The following is a 22,449-nucleotide window of genomic DNA, read 5'->3' on the forward strand; positions in this document are numbered from 1 at the left end:
TTTGTATTAGTCTATAAATAGTTGTTATTGGCCATTGTTATTGGCCATTGTGTTGTGTTATATTGTTCAGTTTGTTTGAGGGGAAGCATTCAAACAGGTAAACACCCCTACTTTCAGCCTGAAGTGGTACAGTCTAGGAAAAGCTGTACCAGCTGATTCTACGGACTGTATATAACCCGACCCTAAGCATAATGCTATTTTTGTTATTGAAGAATTTGTAGGGAGATTTTGCAAAGAAGATGGGTACTTGAGAGTTCATGCTGTGGAGTGATGTGGCTACATCCTAAGGAACTCAAGGACCAAACAGCCTTTGCAGTGTCAATTTAGTATTCTTTTGTTGATGTGTTGCATCTCTCTTTGTTGTGATCCAATCTGGAAGTAACAAATTGCATTCCTGTTTATTAGACATTTATTTTCACTGTCGTTACTTGGAAGAAATCAACACCGTTTCGTCCTTTTCCGTGGCAGTTTCCTTTCTTTTCCCCAGTTACATTGGTACAATTTTCTCATAGACCCCAGGAGTAAAATAGTTGCTTTTCCGGATCTGTAAAATAAGAAAAATAATCTGGCACTGCAAGAAAACTGTGTTTCATCCAACCATATACTTGAGATTGATATAGCCTACCTCCAGGTGTATATTCTCAACCTCTCTAATTTCTGTTGATCTTAACAAATGAGGTCCCTGATAATTGCTTTTGACAGAATATTTCACAATCTGTAAGCTTTTTCATTCTTCCATAATCTCAAATCCAGGAAGACAACAAAGATCAAGTCTGAAGGTATTTGAACTGATGGCCTGTTTGCTGTGTTTGTAACCTCTGCCTGAGAAATTTAGATAAAGTGTTCCCAGTCTACTATACACAATGTTGATGGTGAGATGCCTGGACCCAACATATTCCTTTATGCGTTTCACAATTTTACACTACCAACAGCATTCTTCTCTGTATTTCGGCACTATGGCTGAGGGGAAATGGCCTCTCCAAATTCTCTAAACTCTTTTCCGGGGGTGAAATTCGGGCAGAGTGGGGGGATTGCAGAATATTCTCCAAAGGGAGTAGGTGGGGTTTTCAAATTGAAGGTGGCTAAGAACTCGATAATAAAAAAATAATTCCAGACAAACATAATCTCCAGATTAAAGTCCAATCAAAAAACAACATCCACAATATGCACCAAAGATGTGCCAGGCAGATTCGACTCAGGTAGGACTTTAGAAGCCAAAAACACAGGATGGGGAGTGCTTGGAAGACTCTACGGAACAAGAATATACTCTAATTCTGATAGGCAACACACCTCTGTGAAGAGTTAAACCACCCTGTTCAGCGCATGCTAACTCTACTCATCGTATTGAGATTATTACAGTATTCTGGTATTGTGGTGAGGAAGGCAAGGGCAGTGGTTGCTAATTCTGAATCAGAAAGAAACTGCTGCCGTTCATTTCACATTGATGAACATCCTTTTTGACCTCAAGCCCAGAACAGCAGTTGATCTTGAAGAACTAAATAACCCTGCAAGGAATTTCGTTTCATCTTCTACAGAAGTACTACAGACTTTTCGGTCTCACGGTGTTCCTTCACCTTTCACGGCAAGAGTAATAATTTAACAGTGCTGAGTAGGACACAGTTTCTGGTCCACACATAAGGCCCCTGCCCCGTTTCTGGTGGATTGCATGCTGGGTGCTGTAATTCTTGCAAAAAAATAATAATTCTGGACTTGGATGACTTAATATGGATCAGTTATGCCTCTTGTGTCACGAGTTCTTGCACATGTACTCTTGCTTAAAACAAAAAACAAAGCATGTTGGTGGACCAAATTAAAATATGTTGGTGAGGGCACCCCATCCTTGGTCTAATCATTCTAGATCAGGCATGGCCAAACTTGGCCCTCCAGCTGTTTGGGGACTACAATTCCCATCATCCCTGACCACTGGTCCTGTTAGCTAGGGATGATGGGAGTTGTAGTCCCAAAACATCTGGAGGGCCAAGTTTGGCCATGCCTGTTCTAGATTCTGCTCAGCAACATAGCAATACAGACCAGACATTGTATTCAAGTCCTTCTTGGGATAGCAATTCAAGACTCTGGACGCAATTTCTAGCGCACACACACACACCAATTGATGTGAATGCATGGCTACATTCTCCAGGTTGACTTTTCAGGCCTGTCTGTTGACCAGTATGCAAGGGAACCAAACTGCCAAAAATATGATGGTCATGATATTACAAATTCCCTTGGATTTATTCCTAAAAGCTCATGTACTATGTTATAGCTCATGTACTTACAGCCTTTCTCATAATGCAGGTTGTGATTAAAATGCTGTATACAAGCAATCCAGAAGCTACTGCTGTTGTGATCCAAAGATAGAGTTGCGGGTCTGGGCATGGATCTGTGTCTGAAATACATTTAATTTTTCAAATTATCATCTTCAGGAAGATAGAGCAAATGTTAACACACACACACACACACACACACACACACTGTTTTCCAAGTACAGTTGTACCTTGGAAGTCGAACGGAATCCCTTCCAGAAGTCCGTTCAACTTCCAAAACATTCGGAAACCAAGGCACAGGCCAGAAAGCTCACTGCAAAATTCAGAGAAGTGTGAGTTTCAAAGGATGGCGGTGCTTCAGTTCTCGTATTGTTTTGGAAAATATGGATTAGGTATAATAATAATAATAATAATAATAATAATAATAATAATAATAATTTATTATTTATACCCCGCCCATCTGGCTGGGCCTCCCCAGCCACTCTGGGTGGCTTCCATATAAACCAAAAATATACTAAAATATCACACGTTAAAAACTTCCCTGAACAGGGCTGCCTTAAGATGTCTTCTGAATGTCAGATAGTTGTTTATCGCTTTGACATCTGCTGGAAGGGCGTTCCACAGGGCGGGCGCCACTACCGAGAAGGCCCTCTGCCTGGTTCCTTGTAGCTTTGCTTCTCGCAATGAGGGAACCGCCAGAAGGCCCTCGGCGCTGGACCTCAGCGTCTGGGCAGAATGCCTTAACTCACTTAAGGTAAAGGGACCCCTGACGATTAGGTCCAGTCGTGACCGACTCTGGGGTTGCGGCGCTCATCTCGCTTTATTGGCCAAGGGAGCCGGCGTACAGCTTCCGGCCAGCATGACTAAGCCGCTTCTGGCGAACCAGAGCAGCGCATGGAAACGCTGTTTACCTTCCCGCCAGAGCGGTACCTATTTATCTATTTGCACTTTGACATGCTTTCGAACTGCTAGGTTGGCAGGAGCAGGGACCGAGTAACGGGAGCTCACCCCGTCGCAGGGATTCGAACCACCGACCTTCTGATCAGCAAGTCCTAGGCTCTGTGGTTTAACCCACAGCGCCAACTCACTTACTAGGAAGCAAATCTCAGTGTGACGGACTTCTGCACAAACATGTACATACTGTCAGAAGGCTGATTTGAGAGTTACAGGATTGAACTGATAGACCTCAAGGACACACATTCATTCTGAAAAACACTTGAAGGCACCCTGACATCAAATCGTGAGCTTTCTGAACTCACCAACCACATAGAGCTGAGTTCCCCTTCCCATGACTTGGATGTAGGGTGGCGGGAAAATCCGTTCCATCTTGCAGATATACAGACCAGCATCAGTAGGCTGCAGACCCCATAGAGTAACGTTTACACCATTGTGACCAGAGTGGACTTGGCACTTGATGCCATCCTTCACGATGAACGGCTCATACCCAGCAGTAAGCCATGAAGCACACATCCTGAGAGACTCGTTGCCAAGGTGTTTAAGTAAAGTTATCACAAGTCCCTCTGCATCTCCAGCATTCCTGTATTCACACGCAAAGTGGGCAGCCTCTTGCCTTTTGACCACCAGGAACGACGGTTGAGTTACTTCTATGACTGTAATGAAATTTCAAACACAGCGTCGTGATAAATAAACATGCTCAAGAGAAATATGCTGTATCCATAGAAAAGGGAGTGGCAGGTATCTCAGATACTTATTTAATATCAGATGTTTAATTTACGGCTTTTGAATTCTGGTGCTGGAGGAGACTCTTGAGAGTCCCATGGACTGCAAGAAGATCAAACCTATCCGTTCTTAAGGAAATCAGCCCTGAGTGCTCACTGGAAGGACAGGTTGTGAAGCTGAGGCTCCAATACTCTGGTCACCTCATGAGAAGAGAAGACTCCCTGGAAAAGACCCTGATGTTGGGAAAGATGGAGGGCACAAGGAGAAGGGGACGACAGAGGACGAGATGGTTGGATAGTGTTCTCGAAGCTACCAGCATGAGTTTGACCAAACTGTGAGAGGCAGTGGAAGACAGGAGTGTCTGGCGTGCTCTGGTCCATGGGGTCACGAAGAGTCGGACATGACTAAACGACTAAACAACAACAATTTAATTTATGACATTTATATCTTGAGGGAACTCAAGACAGCATACATGCCTTTCCCAGGCAGTCACAAATCCAGGCACTGACTAGGCCCAGATTTTCTTAGCATCCGTAGGGTTCCCTCAAGCCATATCTTGGAAAATTTTACTTGAAGTTCTTCAAATAAAACCAGGCATATATTCAACATGTGAGCAGAATTCAGCTGACACGTGCCTTAAGTTCTGCAGGAGAAGACCTAGTCATAGTTCCATCGATGACTATAGTTTGTAATGCAGCATCTGAGAGCATGGCCTTCTCTGTTTTGGCACCACAGGTGTAGAATTTCCTCCCTTTGGAAATACAGTTCTGCTCCCTTGCTATTTAGCTTCATTATTAACTTAACTTGGATAGGAGAGCTGGTCTCTTCTGCTTATGGCTTGCTGTTGTATTATACTTAGTAGTTTTTATGGTATTAATTGTATTAGTGTTAGTATTAGGCAGCAACAACAACAACAACATTTCTTACCTGCCGTTCACCATAAGGTCCCACAATATTAAAATCAGTTAAGACAATTATGTAATTCTGCATGTGAGATTTTAATATTTGGAGGTTTTTTAAAAAATATCTGGAATGTTAGAGGGTTTTTAAAATATTTGCAGTTCCCACGATATTAAAATTAGTGAGAACAATCATGCAATTCTATATGTTACGTTTTAGTATTTGGAGGTTTTTCAATATTTGGATTTTTAAAGAAAAAGAAAAAAGAATGAGTTTAGGTGCACACTACCCTAGGAAACTTTGGATTTAAGGGTGAGTTATTATTGGGAAAATAAATAAATGAACTTTGCACAAAAGTTTATTTTAATTTTATTTTAGACATCTACTTCTTTAGCAGTCGCCAAGTAACGTCTCAAGAATTATAGCAACAGAGAAATGCAGTCCCCGCTGGTCTCTCACTTATTTACTTAATTACCGGTAATTTAGAATGCAGCTTTTCAAAACTAACGTTCCTCCTCAAACAGCTCTCAGTTAAATGTTTGTGGAAACAAGAATGCACGAAAACAACAACATCAAAACCCCATCACTAAAAGCGCATGTAAATGAGATGGGTTTTTTTCCAAATCTAAGGCTAAGTTTTTAAAAACGAAACAGAAATCATAACATTATCAAATCCCGGTAATGGCCTGCATTCTCCTCCCCCCCCCCCCCTCAAATGTAGCAGCCGAACAGGCGTCAATCTCCATGTGACCTTAAGGAAGGTAATGAATAAGAATAAGAATAAGAATAAGAATAAGAATAAGAATAAGAATAAGAATAAGAATAAGAATTCCATCCTGTATCTATTTTCTAGATTGCAAATGCCTCAAGGTAAGGACTAATATTTTGACCAAACTGCAGGAGGCAGTGGAAGACAGAAGTGCCTGGGGTGCTCTGGTCCATGGGGTCACGAAGAGTCGGACACGACTAAACGACTAAACAACAACAACAAGGACTAATATGATATAAAAGTACAATAAAAACATAAAAAGAGCCTTGCTATATCAGGCCAATGGTCCTTCTAGCATCTTACTCTCATGGTGACTAACAGGATGCTGGTAGACAGGCGCAAAACTAGTCAAAGACCCAGTTTGACACACCCACCCATGAGAATTTGCTGGGCAGCCTCAATGGTACACCTCTGGAGGCTTCACCTGGGGCAAAACACCTGGCTAGCTTCCCCAACCCTTCCATAACTATGACTCTGCCTGTAGGAGGCCCATATGTACATATATAGATGGTGGTCATGGTGGTGTTCATAAAATCATCATCATCATCATCATCATCATCATCATCATCATCATCATTTATACCCTGCCCATCTCGTTTTCCAAGGCACTCTGGGCGGCTTACAGCACATAAAAAATGGTAAAACATTAGACGTTAAAAATTTCCCAATGCAGTAGTAACAACTACTGTAGTAACAACAACAACAACCTTACTTTCTAATGTATTTTTCATGTCTCTTCTGGATAATTTTATATAGGAGTGATTTCTCAGCCTCGTCCTATATTATGAATAACTCACCTTTGCTGAAGCCAGCAGCTAAGCTGGGAAAGACAAGGGCGATAAAAAATGAAATCATCACACAGCCAGATGTTGGATTCATGTAGACGTTCGATGCTTTCTTAGTCGAAGACAAGCTGGAAACAAACCAGATTGATATTTAGATCCTTTGTTCACGATAGAGGATTTCGGTGTGAACAGAACCCACGCAGTGTGTGAGAGAGAGAAAGAGAGAGGGAGGGAGGATATACCTGTAAAGGTAAGCAATGTTTTGGTTGTTTCAAGACAGGAAACAGTGGAAATACGTGTGCAGTTAACCTCAAAGAGCAGTGAGCAAAGCAAATGTTCATCACCCAGAAAAATTAGTCAATATGAAACTTGTATTCAATATTAAAATGTACAGCAAGAAAGGAGAGATTGTGCCCTGCAGCATCAATGTGAGTTCATTTCCTCCCGTTCTTTCTGTTATTTTCCATTTATATACATAATAGTATTGGGCAGCAGCCAATGTCACATGAATGGACTTCTGCTCGCGTGAGAGGACTTCCTCTTCTTCTTTCTCCACCCACTCTCCCCAAATCTTCTCCAGAGAATCTCCCCCACCCCCCAGAGAAAATTTTGAAGGGGGGGCTACAGGAGGTGGGAGAGGAAGGGATGAAATCCTATCACAGCCATGGAAGTCTGCCAGAAGTCCAGCAATCCCTCAGCAAATTCAAAATATAACAAGTGAGAAAATTAAATAACGTTATGGTTTTGTTTTAACTAATAATTTACCATATTTTTTGCTCTATAAGACTCACTTTTTCCCTCTTAAAAAGTAAGGGGAAATGTGTGTGTGTCTTATGGAGCAAATGCAGGCTGCACAGCTATCCCAGAAGCCAGAACAGCAAGAGGGATTGCTGCTTTCACTGCGCAGCGATCCCTCTTGTTCTGGCTTCTGAGTTTCAGAATATTTTTTTTCTTGTTTTCCTCCTCCAAAAACTAGGTGCGTCTTATGGTCTGGTGCGTCTTATAGAGCGAAAAATACGGTAATTGGAGGCAAACACTGCCCACCTCCCTGTTGCTGTAGCCACATTGTCTTTATATTTCCCCATACTCTTGCATTTTCTGTGCATAACTGTAGTGCCAATGGGCTCCATGAGAAACTTAGGCATCAAGACCCCAACATCATTTTGAACTGAAATGCCTAACTGCACAGCCTTAGGGGAATGTGGTGTCGACAGCCTTCCTGCTGATGCTACTTAGTTCACGAGAGAAATTTGAGAACCAGAAGGTGAACCATTTAGGCTGGAATTTTCAATTTGTTCAGCGTTACTTCACGAATTGAAGAGATGCAGGTGGCGCTGTGGTCTAAACCACAGAGCCTTGGGCTTGCCGATCAGAAGGTCAGCGGTTCGAATCCCTGCGATGGAGTGAGCTCCCGTTGCTCGGTCCCAGCTCCTGCCAACCTAGCGGTTCGAAAGCACGTCAAAGTGCAAGTAGATAAATAGGTACTGCTCCGGCGGGAAGGTAAACGGCATTTCCATACGCTGCTCTGGTTTGCCACATGATCCGGCCACATGACCCGGAAAAACTGTCTGCGGACAAACGCCAGCTCCCTCAGCCAGTAAAGCGAGATGAGCGCCACAACCCCAGAGTCGTCCACGACTGGACTTAACAGTCAGGGGAACCTTTACCTTTACTTCACGAATTGCATAGCATGTCTATGGCATGCACAGGGTCTGTGATATCCCATTTGAGACTTCTATAAGTGTCTACTTCACCACTAGAATATACCTCTGAAGTTGCTTCAAAACATGAAAGTAGTTATAAAAAAATAATACTAAGATTGCATACATACATAACATCCACATTTCTCGGCACATGCCTGCACATGTATGTGTACCTACAGTATGTATGATCACTCATTAGCTTACACTCAATATATGAATGCAAGGCATTTATATGCCATTTCCAGTACTATATGCATTTCCACCTGACTCTAGTATAACCTTTTCGTACACATTACTTGGCTGCAGAACTGCACCGTAAAAGCCATAGAAGTGCAAATTTGAAAGGATGGGTGGCTTCCGATTCACACATTGTTGGGTTCAGATTATGGAGGTTTACCTTTAAGTATGAAATGCATTGCATCTCTTCCCCAACCCAACTCAAAAGGCAGATTATCCATTCCTTGCCTCTCTAGGCTGTCCAAACTTGGGCACTAGGAAAGTTTTACCTGCTCTTCTTCAAAGCCAGGAGACTGGGGGAATTTCCCCTCACTGGTAAGGTAAAGGTAAAGGGACCCCTGACCATTAGGTCCAGTCGTGGCCGACTCTGGGGTTGCGGCGCTCATCTCACTTTATTGGCCAAGGGAGCCGGCGTACAGCTTCCAGGTCATGTGGCCAATTTGACTAAGCCACTTCTGGCGAACCAGAGCAGCGCATGGAAACACCATTTACCTTCCCGCAGGAGCGGTACCTATTTATCTACTTGCACTTTTGACATACTTTCGATCTGCTAGGTTGGCAGGAGCAGGAACCGAGCAAGGGGAGCTCACCCCATCACAGGGATTCGAACCGCCCACCTTCTGATCGGCCAGTCCTAGGCTCTGTGGTTTAACCCACAGCGCCACCCGCATCCCTTCCCTCACTGGTGGTCAAGCTTAAACAGTCACAAAACTTTGGGAGGGGAAAGCTGGTCCTTTCTCCTCTTAAGGCAGCCCTCTAGGTGTTTTAGGACTACAATTCCCATCATCCCTGACCACTGGTTTTGTTAGCTAGGGATGATGGGAGTTGTAGTTCCAAAACATCTGAAGGGCCAAGTTTGCCTATGCCTTTCTTAAGGGTAGTAGCTGCTGTTCCTCTCTGCCAACACACCACTTGCCTGGCTGCCAGTTTCAGTAATGGGATTTTGCTTACCTGCAAAGCTGGAGCAACAGGTACGCTTCACCTGCTCTCTGCCTCTTCTTCAAATCACACACCTGGTGACAGAAAAGGACAGAGATGATTCCAGCAGCTGCAAAGATGGCTCACCTTGAGATACCAGCAGAGCAAATGGTGGTCATGATTCCATAGCAGGATGTAGAACGGAAAGTTATTCTGAATACCCCCAGGCTCTCTCCGATATGTAAAAACCTGCCTTGTTTCACTTCGAAACAGATTTTCACGGGGTCATCCTAGTTTGCGACTAAAAATAATGTCGGGCAGGAAGTCTGCTTGATGGCCTGAGTAATTATGGTAATCAGATTTCCCCCAGCATCTTTCCTCCCTGCTTACTTCACTGTGTTTCATTTGCATATTAATTAGCTGACTGTTGACTCAAAAACATCAAACATGTGGCATTTCTGCTGCTGCTCCAGTTCTGTTCTTTCTGACGTTCTTCAAAGATGGCTTTCAGTTTATTGACATCCCTGCAAGCTGTTTGGTTCACTGGTGAGAATGATGAACGTAACATGAATCTCACGTGTGAGACTTTCTCATCTTGTAGAAAAATGGCTTTTCTCAATTTAAACTGAAAAGTTGCTCGTAGATCCACACACGAACCTACTTAAGTCAGATCATGGATCCATGTGGCCCAGTGTTGCGTATACTCTGGCTGGCAAGAGCTTTCAGTTGGAGATCTTTTCCAGGGCTGGCCCTGCCATTAGACAGGATGGGGCAACTGCAATAGGCAGTAGATGCGACAGGGGGGCAGGGAGCCACAGCAAAGTGTTGGAGGGCAAGCTGCCCTCACATGTGGTAAATGATGCTGTGCCATTGCCAGCAGTGTTGAAGTAAGATTCAGCTGCCAGTCTGGTCAGCCTCTCCTCATGAAGTGGGAGAAAGCAGCCATATTGTCCTGTCTCAGGCAGCCAATGCCTTGGCCTGACCCCTGGTTGTCTCTTGAGCTTGGACAGTTCATTCTAAATATGAACTAGTTCCTGTTCAAATACAGCATGTAGAAGCAGGAACTAATTCCAGTTCTATTCGCAGTCAGTTCACAATTCATTTCAAGTTAATCCAAATGATCCTCAGCGATAAATAGTTCAGCATTCAGAGTGTTAGAAGCTGCTTTGCTGAAGTATACAATATACTTAAGAAGACTAAGAAAATATTAAACATATGTGCAATGAAATGCAAACTGTTTAATTTATTTAAGCTTTTTATGGGCTTAAATTCTTCTTCTTCTTCTTCTTCTTCTTCTTCTTCTTATTATTATTATTATTATTATTATTATTAATTATCATTATTTATACCCCATCCATCTGGCAGGGCTTCAGATGTCTTCTAAAAGTTTGGTAGTTATTTTTCTCTTTGACATCTGGTGGGAGGGCGTTCCACAGGGTGGGTGCCACTACCGAGAAGGCCCCCTGCCTGGTTCCCTGTAGCTTTGCTTCTCGCAATGAGGGAACAGCCAGAAGGCCCTCAGCGCTGGACCTCAGTGTCCGGGCAGAATGATGGGGGTGGAGACGCTCCTTCAGGTATACTGCGCCGAGGCTCTTTAGGGCTTTAAAGGTCAGCACCAACACTTTGAATTGTGCTCAGAAACGTACTGGGAGCCAATGTAGGTCTTTCAAGACCGGTGTTATATGGTCTCGGCGGCTGCTCCCAGTCACCAGTCTGGCTGCCGCATTCTGGATTAGTTGTAGTTTCCGGGTCACCTTCAAAGGTAGCCCCACATAGAGCGCATTGCAGTAGTCCAAGCGAGAGATAACTAGAGCATGCAAAAGGCCCAAAGAGTCGACAACAGTAGGAAGAGGAACTTAAAGGCGAAACAAAAATGCTTCCAGGTTCTGTCTTAAAATGAACTTAATACACATTTAGAAATTATGGTGTAGTTCTGGGATTTTTGAACTTTGCTAAACCAAACTAGTTCTAAGCACTGGCCTTGTCAAATCCTATGATAAGGCGCATGGTTTTCATGAACAAAGTCCCAGGTTTAGGTCAAAGTATCTTTATCACACACACACACGCGCGACAGAGGTGCTTCGACTTAAACTGGGGACTTTGTGCATTAAAACCATGCACCCTATCAATATTCTTATGGTCCCTTGGTTCCCATGCAATATCTTGGACAGCTCCACCTAGGAACAGGAAAGCCTCCTTATCCCTTATAAGTTAACAGGATATTCAAATTTATCACTTACAATATACCAAGTGATACATTCCTTCAGTCCAGACACTGAGGTCCAGCTCCGAGGGCCTTCTGGTGGTTCCCTCACTACAAGAGGTGAGGTTACAGGGAACCAGGCAGAAGGCCTTCTCGGTGGTGGTGCCTGCCCTGTGGAATGCCCTCCCTTCAGATGTCAAGGAAATAAACAGCTCTCTGATTTTTAGAAGACATCTGAAGGCAACCCTGTATCAGGAAATTTTTAATGTCTAATGTTTTACAATTTTTAATGTGCTGTAAGCTGCCCAGAGTAGCTGGGGGAACCCAGCCAGATGGGTGGGGTATAAATAATAAAATTATTATTATTATTATTATTATTATTATTATTATTATTATTATTATTATTAGACCACCCAATATGTTGTTTGCTGCATGAAGGAGAAGATGCCCCACCCCCTACATTCTGCTTACAGAAGCAGCTAACCAGAATGGCAGTCAAATCTTCAGCACTGTTGAAGGAAACTCCATTGCATCTCAGAGCAGCTCCTTGTTAGCTAGGGCCACATTCACACCATATATTTAAAGCACTATGTTGCCACTTTAAACAGCATGGGTTCCCACAAAGAATTATGGGAACTGTAGTTGGGTCCTGAGGGATGCAGGTGGTGCTGTGGGTTAAACCACAGAGCCTAGGACTTACTGATTGAAAGGTCGGCGGTTCGAATCCCCGCGGCGGGGTGAGCTCCCGCCGTTCGGTCCCAGTTCCTGCCCACCTAGCAGTTTGAAAGCACCCCTAAGTGCAAGTAGATAAATAGGAACCGCTTTATAGCGGGAAGGTAAACAGCGTTTCCGTGTGCGGCGCTGGTGCTGGCTCGCCAGACGCAGCTTCGTCACGCTGGCCACGTGACCCGGAAGTGTCTTCGGACAATGCCGGCTCCCGGCCTCTTGAGCGAGATGAGCGTGCAACCCTAGAGTCGGTCACGACTGGCCCGTATGGGCAGGGGTACCTTTACGTTTACCTTTAGTTGGGTCCTGAGGGACGCAGGTGGCGCTGTGGGTTAAACCACAGAGCCTAGGACTTGCCGATCAGAAGGTTGGCGGTTCCAATCCCCGTGACGGGGAGAGCTCCCGTTGCTTGGTCCCTGTTCCTGCCAACCTAGCAGTTCAAAAGCACGTCAAAGTGCAAGTAGATAAATAGGTACCGCTCTGGCGGGAAGGTAAACGGCGTTTCCGTGCACTGCTCTGGTTCGCCAGAAGCGGCTTAGTCATGCTGGCCACATGACTCAGAAGCTGTACGCTGGCTCCCTCGGCCAGTAAAGCGAGATGAGCGCCGCAACCCCAGAGTCAGTCACAACTGGACCTAATGGTCAGGGATCCCTTTACCTAGTTGGGTCCTGAGAGTTGCTAGGAAACAATGATGATCTATCCCTGCTCACAAGGAACTCTGAAAATTGTAGCACTGAGAGGGAAATAGGGGTCTCCTGACAACTCTCAGATCCCTTAACAAACTCCAGCTCCCAGAATTCTTTGGGGGAAGCTGTGATGGTTTAAAGTGACATGTTAGTGCTTTTAGTGCATACTTTCCTATCTCTCTTTCAATCCCCACCTCTCAAAATCTACCTGAGTCCTAATGGTAGGGCTGTCCCTGTGGTTGACAGATATGGCTGGCAATTGTTTCATGCTGCTCACCTATGCTGAAGGTCAACTCACTGGGAAATGGCACAATATTTGCTTTTTTAACCATTGTAGATTTCAGTTCTTTACCGTTGCTCTGCTTTTAAGATAAACCACAAACGAATGCTTTTGCGTTCTGCCTTCGATCATCAATATTTCCGACTTATTTTTTTTTTACCTTAGTTTCGCTTTCATTGCGATCTCTGCCACTGATAATCACCATTGTGTCATTTTCTTCACAAATAGCCACTCCTAAATATAGAGGGCACACTTCCCCCCGCCATGTCATACCGAAACTGTTAAAGGTGTGCATATCACGTGTGTTCCTGATATTGCCGCCACACAGAATATCTCTCAATTGTTCTGTCAGCACAAATAACGATAAACCAGCCGTTTTAATCTGCATTGAGGCAGGATATGGAGGTCAAACCTGGAGGAGGCTCTTAACCTTCAGCCAAGATGGCTATGGTAGCCAACATGGGGAGTCTTTGGCTCTCCAGACATTGCCGGACTCCAACTCCCATCAGCCCCAACAAGCATGGCCGATCACCAGGGGTGGTGGGAGTTGTAGTTCAGTAACATCTGGAGAGCAAAAAGGTCCTGACACCTGTCATATACCAACAGCAAACTCAGTTATCCAAGTGCCATTCCCTATACAGTGGTAACTCAGGTTAAGTACTTAATTTGTTCTGGAGGTCTGTACTTAACCTGAAGCACCACTTTAGCTGCTGCCGCGCCACCGGAACACGATTTCTGTTCTCATCCTGAAGCAAAGTTCTTAACCTGAAGCACTATTTCTGGGTTAGCGGAGTCTGTAACCTGAAGCGTATGTAACCTGAAGCGTATGTAACCCGAGGTACCACTGTACTGCCAAAATGGGAACAAGAGGGAGGTTCTGGCTGTCTTGGCAGACCCCTGAGACTTGTAGAAATAATAATAATAATAATAATAATAATAATAATAATAATAATACAGTGGTACCTCTTTAAAGCAGTGGGATCTGGCTTTAAAGGCTTTAAAAGAGGAGTAGACAAAATCACAGAAAAGGTTATCTGTGGTTCTGCCACCAATATCAGCAACAGTATGCCTCTGAAGACCAGTTTCTGCCGGATTTACGTCACTCTCTTGGGGCCCCCCCAAAAAATTAAAGAAAAAAACACTGGATATACATTTCCCAAATAGAAGATAAAAAGCAAATAAAATAAAACCTACATACAGCAACAGTGTTTTGTGTTGTGTAGGCTCCTATGATGTAAGCCTGCTAGCCTGCTCCCTAAAATATCACTGGTTTACTCATTTCTATATATAGGGTGCCTACATTCTGCATGGACTGGTTGCAGCAATTGTTGTTGATGTTTAGTCATTTCTGACTCTTCGTGACCCCATGGACCAGAGCACGCCAGGCACTCCTGTCTTCCACTGCCTCCCACAGTTTGGTCAAACACATGCTGGTAGCTTCGAGAACACTGTCCAACCATCTCGTCCTCTGTCGTCCCCTTCTCCTTGTGCCCTCAATCTTTCCCAAAATCAGGGTCTTTTCCAGGGAGTCTTCTCTTCTCATGAGGTGGCCAAAGTATTGGAGCCTCAGCTTCAGGATCTGTCCTTCCAGTGAGCCCTCAGGGCTGATTCCTTCAGAATGTATCAGTTTGATCTTCTTGCAGTCCATGGGACTCTCAAGAGTCTCCTCCAGCACCATAATTCAAAAGCATCAATTCTTCGGTGATCAGCCTTCTTTATGGTCCAGCTCTCACTTCCATACATCAATACTGGGAAAACCATAGCTTTAACTATACTGCCTTGCTGTGGCAAAGGGGCTTGAATAACTCAGAGAAGCTATGAGCTATGCCGCGCAAGGCCACCCAAGATGGACAGGTCATAGTGGAGAGTTTTGACCAAACGTGATCCACCTGGAGCAGGAACAGGCAAGCCACTCCAGTATCCCTGCCAGGAAAACTCCATGGACAAAGACAACAGGTTGCAACAATTACTTGGATAAAATACATATTTTGTTACGTGCAAATGGCTTGAGATACCTATTAAGTCCATAAATTACCATATAACATATATTCAGCACAAAAAAACAGCGACAATTGTTGACAAAGGACAGCTGGACATATAAAGGGCCCCATTACCTTCAGTAGCTTAGGGTCTCATCAAACCTAAATCCGGCCCTGACTATTGCATTATAGTCCTTCCTATAAGTCCTTGCTACAGGAATCTGGTTGGCCGCTATGAGAACAGAATGCTGGACCAGATGTGCTCCTGGCCTAATCCAGCAGGCCTCTTATGTTCGTAGCAGACTATGCGCAAAGCCAACGTTTCACGTTTTATGTATAGATAAGAACTCCTTTGCATTGAATTGATTTCTCCAGGAACTGAAGTGAGAGCTGGACCATAAAGAAGGCTGATCACCGAAGAATTGATGCTTTTGAATTATGGAGCTGGAGGAGACTCTTGAGAGTCCCATGGACTGCAAGAAGATCAAACCTCTCCATTCTTAAGGAAATCAGCCCTGAGTGCTCACTGGAAGGGCAGATCCTGAAGCTGAGGCTCCAAGACTTTGGCCACCTCATGAGAAGAGAAGACTCCCTGGAAAAGACCCTGATGTTGGGAAAGATGGAGGGCACAAGGAGAAGGGGATGACAGAGGACGAGATGGTTGGACAGTGTTCTCGAAGCTACCAGCATGAGTTTGACCAAACTGCGGGAGGCAGCGGAAGACAGAAGTGCCTGGCGTGCTCTGGTCCGTGGGGTCACAAAGAGTCGGACACGACTAAACGACTAAACAACTAAACGACTAAACAACAAAAGAACTCCTTTGCATTGAATTGATTTCTCCAGGAACTAAGCAGGTCGGGTTTATGGTTGAAACGTGCTTGTGGTTAATAAAAACAGATCAGCTAAATGCAGATGACATCCAGTTTACTGTCAGCATAGTATCGATATCTGTCAGAAAAAAATTACAGCTCCTGGAACTCAGGAAACCATTATCTCAATACATCACATCGACATTATGGCTTCATCATCATCCTTTTATCTCATTAAGCATCTGGTCTTTGCAATGCAAGTAGGGAAGAACAAAAACAGTTCAACCGCAGCTCCGTGTCGGGGGCCTCCCCCTATATTGCTTACAAAGTCCCTTCCTCAAAACTACAGTTGCAATTTTCAAGTCGAGACGGAAGCAACTGATTCCTACCCAGTCCCCATTTACTCCCTTTTAAAATCTTTTCTATGACAAGAATAGAACCCATGTTTTCTTTTTAATGGTCAATAAAAGGATTATGTGGCATTAGGGATTTCTATAATAATGGCCAACTTAAGCAAAGGATAAGAAATCCTGAGGAATGTTAAATGAGCTGGAGCGCATAGTTTGAACAAGTTAGCTCCTTTATAGTAAAATGGTATCATTAAACAGCAAAGCAAGACGAGAATTAACGTCATTTGAAAACTTGATTGTGGCACGTAACTTTAATGCCAAAGGACAGATTGAAATGGAAAAGTATATGGCACAAAGTGTGTGTGAAATCAGTATCATCAAAGATTCAAGAATCTTTTTTTAAAAAAAATATCATTGGTTTGCTCTGGTTTAATATACTTCTTCTTAATTGTATTTCACTATTAATATACTTCTTCTTAATTGCATTTCAGTTCAACAATTACTTTGATAAAATGCATGTTTTGTTATGTGCAAATGGCTTGAGATATGTATTAGGTCCATAAATTACCATGTAGCATATATTCAACACAAAAGAACAGCGACAATTTGTTGTGGACGAAGGACAGCTGGACATATAAAGGGCCCCATTACCTTCAGTAGCTTAGGGTGTCATCAGACCTAAATCCGGCCCTGAATTAGCCACACAGGCTGGGAACAGCATCACATTGGCTACCATATTGCCAACCAAGAAGGTTTATGGCATTCCTTAAAAGGTAAAGGTACCCCTAACCATTAGGTCCAGTCGCAGATGACTCTGGGGTTGCGGCGCTCATCTCACTCTATAGGCCGAGAGTGCTGGCGTTTGTCCACAGACAGCTTCCGGGTCATGTGGCCAGCATGACTAAGCCGCGTCTGGCGAACCAGAGCAGCGCACGGAAATGCCGTTTACCTTCCCGCTATAAAGCGGTACCTATTTATCTACTTGCACTTTAAGGGTGCTTTCGAACTGCTAGGTGGGCAGGCGCTGGGACCGAGCAACAGGAGCTCACCCCATTGCAGGGATTCGAACCGCCGACCTTCTGATCGGCAAGCCCTAGGCTCAGTGGTTTAGACCAGTGTTCCCCAACCTTGGGCCTCCAGCTGTTTTTGGACTACAATTCCCATCATCCTTGACCACTGGTCTTGCTAGCGAGGGATGGTGGGAGTTGTAGTCCAAAAACAGCTGGAGGCCCAAGGTTGGGGAACACTGGTTTAGACCACAGCGCGACCCGCATCCCTGTATGGCATTCCTTACACTACAGTTAAATCAAATCCTCCAGAGCTTGGGTGCACTGTTGCCTGTGTGCACATTCAATTTATTGTGCATGTAATCTAGAAAAACTTAACACCGATTGAGAAAGAAAGGTTTCAGAAGGAGACAGGCCTAACAATAGTAAAGAAAGTTAAATATTTGGGGGTTAACATGACTGCTAAGAACTTAAACTTATTTAAAGATAACTATGAGAAATGTTGGTTAGAAGTGAAGAAAGATTTAGAGATATGGTCAAACCTGAAGCTTTCCTTGTTGGGCAGAATTGCGGCTATTAAGATGAATGTATTGCCAAAGATGTTATTTTTGTTTCAATCTCTGCAAATTTTGGACAAGATGGACTGTTTCAAGAAGTGGCAGAGAGATATTTCTAGATTTGTCTGGCAGGGCAAGAAGCCCAGAATAAAATTTAAAATACTAACTGATGCTAAAGAAAGAGGTGGATTTGCCCTGCCAGACCTGAAACTTTATTATGAATCGGCCGCATTTTGTTGGCTGAAAGAATGGCTGCTTCTTGAGAACACAGACATTTTGGACTTAGAAGGTTTCAATAACGTTTTTGGGTGGCATGCATATTTGTGGTACGACAAGGTTAAAGCTCATAAAGCATTCAAAAACCATATTGTCAGGAAAGCATTGTTTAATGTTTGGCTAAGATATAAAGACTTACTGGAGAATAAAACCCCAAGGTGGTTGTCACCAATGGAAGCAAAGGCACTGAAAAAGTCCAATATGGAGGCCAAATGGCCGAAATATTGGGAAATATTGGAACAAGAAGGAGATAAATTGAAATTGCAGAGTTTTGAGAAATTAAAAGACAAGGTGCGAGATTGGCTGCATTATTTTCAAATAAGAGAGGCCTATAATTTGGATAAAAAAATAGGTTTCCAGGTGGAAAAATCAAAATTGGAAACTGAATTGTTAGAACCCAAAACTAAAACACTTTCAAGAATGTATAACTTGCTGCTAAAATGGAACACGCAGGATGAAACAGTTAAATCTGCTATGATTAAATGGGCACAAGATGTTGGTCATAACATCATGTTTGCTGACTGGGAACAGTTGTGGACCACAGGTATGAAATTTACGGCATGTAATGCCCTAAGAGAGAATATTATGAAAATGATATACAGGTGGTACATGACACCAGTCAAGCTTGCAAAAATCTATCATTTGCCCGATAATAAATGTTGGAAGTGTAAAGAAAATGAAGGAACATTCTTTCACCTTTGGTGGACATGCCCAAAGATTAAGGCTTTCTGGGAGATGATTTATAACGAAATGAAAAAAGTATTTAAATATACATTCCTTAAGAAGCCAGAGGCCTTTCTCTTGGGCATGGTCGGCCAATTGGTGCCAAAGAAGGACAGAACTTTCTTTATGTATGCAACAATAGCAGCAAGAATTCTCATCGCAAAGTATTGGAAGACACAAGAGCTACCCACCCTGGAAGAGTGGCAGATGAAGCTGATGGACTATATGGAATTGGCGGAAATGACTGGCAGAATCCAAGACCTGGGAGAAGAGTTGGTGGAAGAAGACTGGAAGAAATTTAAAGACTATCTTCGGAAATACTGTAAAATTAATGAATGTTAAAATTATGCTTGGATTGGTAATAAGTGGTAACTAGTGACAAAAGTTAATAAGATTATGTAAAAAAATGTATTGATAAATGGTTGAAAATATTGAGGTATAATATGTTATGACACAAAGTTAAGATATTTGAAAAAGGGTAAGAATTTGCTGAATTAAGTATGTAAATGGGAACACAAAAGGAGGGAGGTGTGAGGAGGTCAAGGATACAAGCATATGACTTTGAGGATATTGAGAAAAATGGATTTGTTTTATCTTTTTAATTTCTTTTTTTCTTAATTAGCTTTTTTTGTGTATTTTGTGCGTTTTCTTTTTTGTATTGTCTATTTTTATCTGTGGTTTCTCTTTTTTTTATTCTGTAAATCTTTACTTTTTTCTTTTGTAAAACTCTAATAAAAATTTATTTAAAAAAAAAATATTGTGCATGTAATCTAAGACTAAACATCGGGGGGAGGAAGTTGTTCACGGGGGCAAGCTAGGTTCTGGGCTCCAGAGGCAAATCAATAGAATCAATCCTTAGAATTGAAATTTATTTCTGTATGGTTGCATGGCCAGGCTGTTGAGAATTACTGGGCTCTGACCTCCAGACCCAAAAGCAATTACGGTCACATTAAAGCATGAGGAGAAGGCCACATTCGTTCCCGGAATGAAGCAAGCAGGACAGGGCCAATTTGGTGAGGTAATAGAGCAAATATTTGCTCAGTGACTCTGAATTTGGAAATAGTTAGCTAAAGCTGGTCAGTGGCGGAAATAAGAACACGGAAAGCCATCAGAGCACTTTTTTTTTTTTGCAGGCATCAGTTCATTCAGCCCAGGGAACTGCTGTTTCGCCATAAATTGATCTTTAATGGCAGAATCACTCAGAATAATTTGTGACTACCCATAGACATTATTGCATTTAAAACAGATCTCTCCCAATTTCGAAACACACACGCGGTGACTCACTCTTTGGATTTGTGTTGTTGCTGTCCTAACGACTTCCTTAACAACTGGTATCATTATTGAATCTGTTGAAACATTATAGACCTATGAGTAAATGAGAGAAGAAAAGTGTATGAAGATAAATACTTAAAGAAGAACAAGAAAGAAAGAGAGGGGGGGAATTAAATAAATTATTTTTTGTACTTTTATTGCTATGTTTAAGTTTATGAATATTTCAGAAAAGAAAGTATTGATAATATTTCTATTTCTTTCTCCACCTGCAATGTCAGCTGCTTGTAGTTATAGTATATTCATGCCTCAGTGTATCCAGATGCCTATATATTATACGGGTGTGCTTCTCACTGAAAATTGCTCTTTCCCTAATTAGAATATTGGTTCTCAGAAGAAATGATAATCCTGAAATATTTTATTTTATTTTATAGATGTTAATTTTATACCCTGAAGCTTTGCTGAACATATCCATTGTATTAATTGATTTCTCCAAATTAGTCAAGAAAAGTACATCATCTGCATATAAAGAATCTTTACACTCCATATTACTATGTTTTATTCCTGAAATTTGGTTAGTCATCCGTAGCTAATTGACAAGAAGTTCTAAACAAATTGCAAACAGCAGAGGGGACATCCAGTAGCCTTATTGCATCCCACTCTGAATTTTAATTATTGGTGATAAATGGTTCTTTACATAGATTTTTGAAAAGGGATTACAGATACAGAAGATGAATCCAAATTTAAATGGCTTACATTCATTTCTTGCAAAGTCGTCACCTGACAATTCCATTCAAAGCTGTCGAAAGTTCAATACAACCAATCACTTTTCGATGTTCATTTGACTTGTCTTCTATTTTGTACATGATCATGTACTTGTTTAGTCCGTTTTCTAAAAGAAATGACCAGATATTTATGTCTTGATTCAATAAACTGAAGCTCAATCCAGATATGGCTGTTAGTCGGTGGATCCCTAGACATGATGGATGGGAGATTGCCTGCTCTTGATGGGGTTACACTTCCTTTGAAGGAGCCAATACGTAGCTTGGGGGTCCTTCTGAATCTATTGCTGTCACTTGAGGCTCCGTGGCCCATAGTGTCTCATACCCTCACCCAGTTTAGTCGGGCAGCCAAAGCTGTTTCCGGGATTGTGGCCACTGCCACATGCTGACAGCTTCTAGGAGCCACAGGTGAGAGCTGAGTGCTGGGTGGGGACCAAGGGTTTACAAACTACCCCAGAAAGACCACACCAGAGGTGCTACTCCTCCCTAACAACTCTCTCACACACAGTAACACATGTACAGTCATACTTCGAGTTACAGACTCTTCAGGTTGCGCTTTTTCGGGTCACGGACCCGCCGAAACCCGGAAGTACTGGTTACTTCCGGGTTTTGGGGGTCGCGCATGCGCAGAAGCGCTAAATCATGTTTTGTGCATGCGCAGAAGAGCCGAATCGCAACCCGCACGTGCACAGATGCGCCGCTGCGGGTTGCGAACATGCATCCCGCATGGATCATGTTCGCAACCCGAGCGTCCACTGTATTTTGAAGGATGTCTGTGGCTTGGTTGACATATTGTTTCAGGAAGTGTGAGTTAGGCAGATTTGCATTAAAATGAGAACTGAACCAAATTTATTTCCCATCCCTAGTTGGAAGACAGAGCTGGGTACCCTCTGGCCTGCCCTGAGTCCCCCAAACTAGCCTGCTGCCCCCCTTAAAAATGGGGCAAAGGGGTTCTGCTCAGTGGTCTGTGCTGAAAAAACAAGTCAACTAACAGCCCCATCAGATTCTGTATTTAGGAAGTCACGATACCGATAACAAGCAACAACTTGTTCTTAAGTTAGGATGGCTGAAATCCAAGATGTCAGATTTATGGATCTTATATCAAAGTGCCAATAATGGCTGCTGTTGAGGAGGGGGCAGTCTCAAGGGCATTTTAAACTGTGTTTATAAAAGAAGTTACTGCACAGTGCTCCATGCAAAAGAGCATTTGGGTAATTAGTTGAAACATATGATCATAGCTGTCAAATTACAGATTTGAAAATAAGGGACCAGCAGCCTCGAAGATAAGGGATCAGCAGCCAAAATAAGGGATTTTCCCTGCACAGGTATGTTCAACTTCTGAGCCCCTCCAAGCCAAAGGCAGAAAGCCCAGCCAGCAGCCAAACGAAGCCTCAAGCGGTGGTTCCCACAGCGCAGCAACCCGGCAAAGGGGATGCAGCAAGGAAAACCACCGTCACCTCTCCGCTGGGAAGCACTGAGCAAAGGCGAGTCCCCAGGCAACGTGGCCGATTTGATCGGCACAAGGCATGCAAGCTCCACCCCCCAG

General features: G+C 43.1%; 1 protein-coding gene across 1 annotated transcript in view; it reads right to left on the minus strand.

Moving 5' to 3' along the window:
* Window positions 1–395: 395 nt before the first annotated feature.
* LOC310742223 (uncharacterized protein) overlaps window positions 396–22,449 on the minus strand; it is a 59,181-nt gene continuing 37,127 nt past the window's right edge. The window contains exons 4-8 of the mRNA XM_083571320.1: window positions 9,290–9,351; window positions 6,411–6,526; window positions 3,524–3,874; window positions 2,277–2,386; window positions 396–544 (exon numbers count right to left, since the gene is read on the minus strand). Coding sequence (XP_083427446.1) covers window positions 488–544; window positions 2,277–2,386; window positions 3,524–3,874; window positions 6,411–6,526; window positions 9,290–9,351 — 696 coding nt within the window. The 3' untranslated portion in view covers window positions 396–487. The remainder of the gene's footprint in view (window positions 545–2,276; window positions 2,387–3,523; window positions 3,875–6,410; window positions 6,527–9,289; window positions 9,352–22,449) is intronic.

The sequence above is a fragment of the Podarcis filfolensis genome (assembly GCF_964270895.1).
Source record: "Podarcis filfolensis genome assembly, chromosome: 1".
Taxonomy (NCBI): domain Eukaryota; kingdom Metazoa; phylum Chordata; class Lepidosauria; order Squamata; family Lacertidae; genus Podarcis; species Podarcis filfolensis.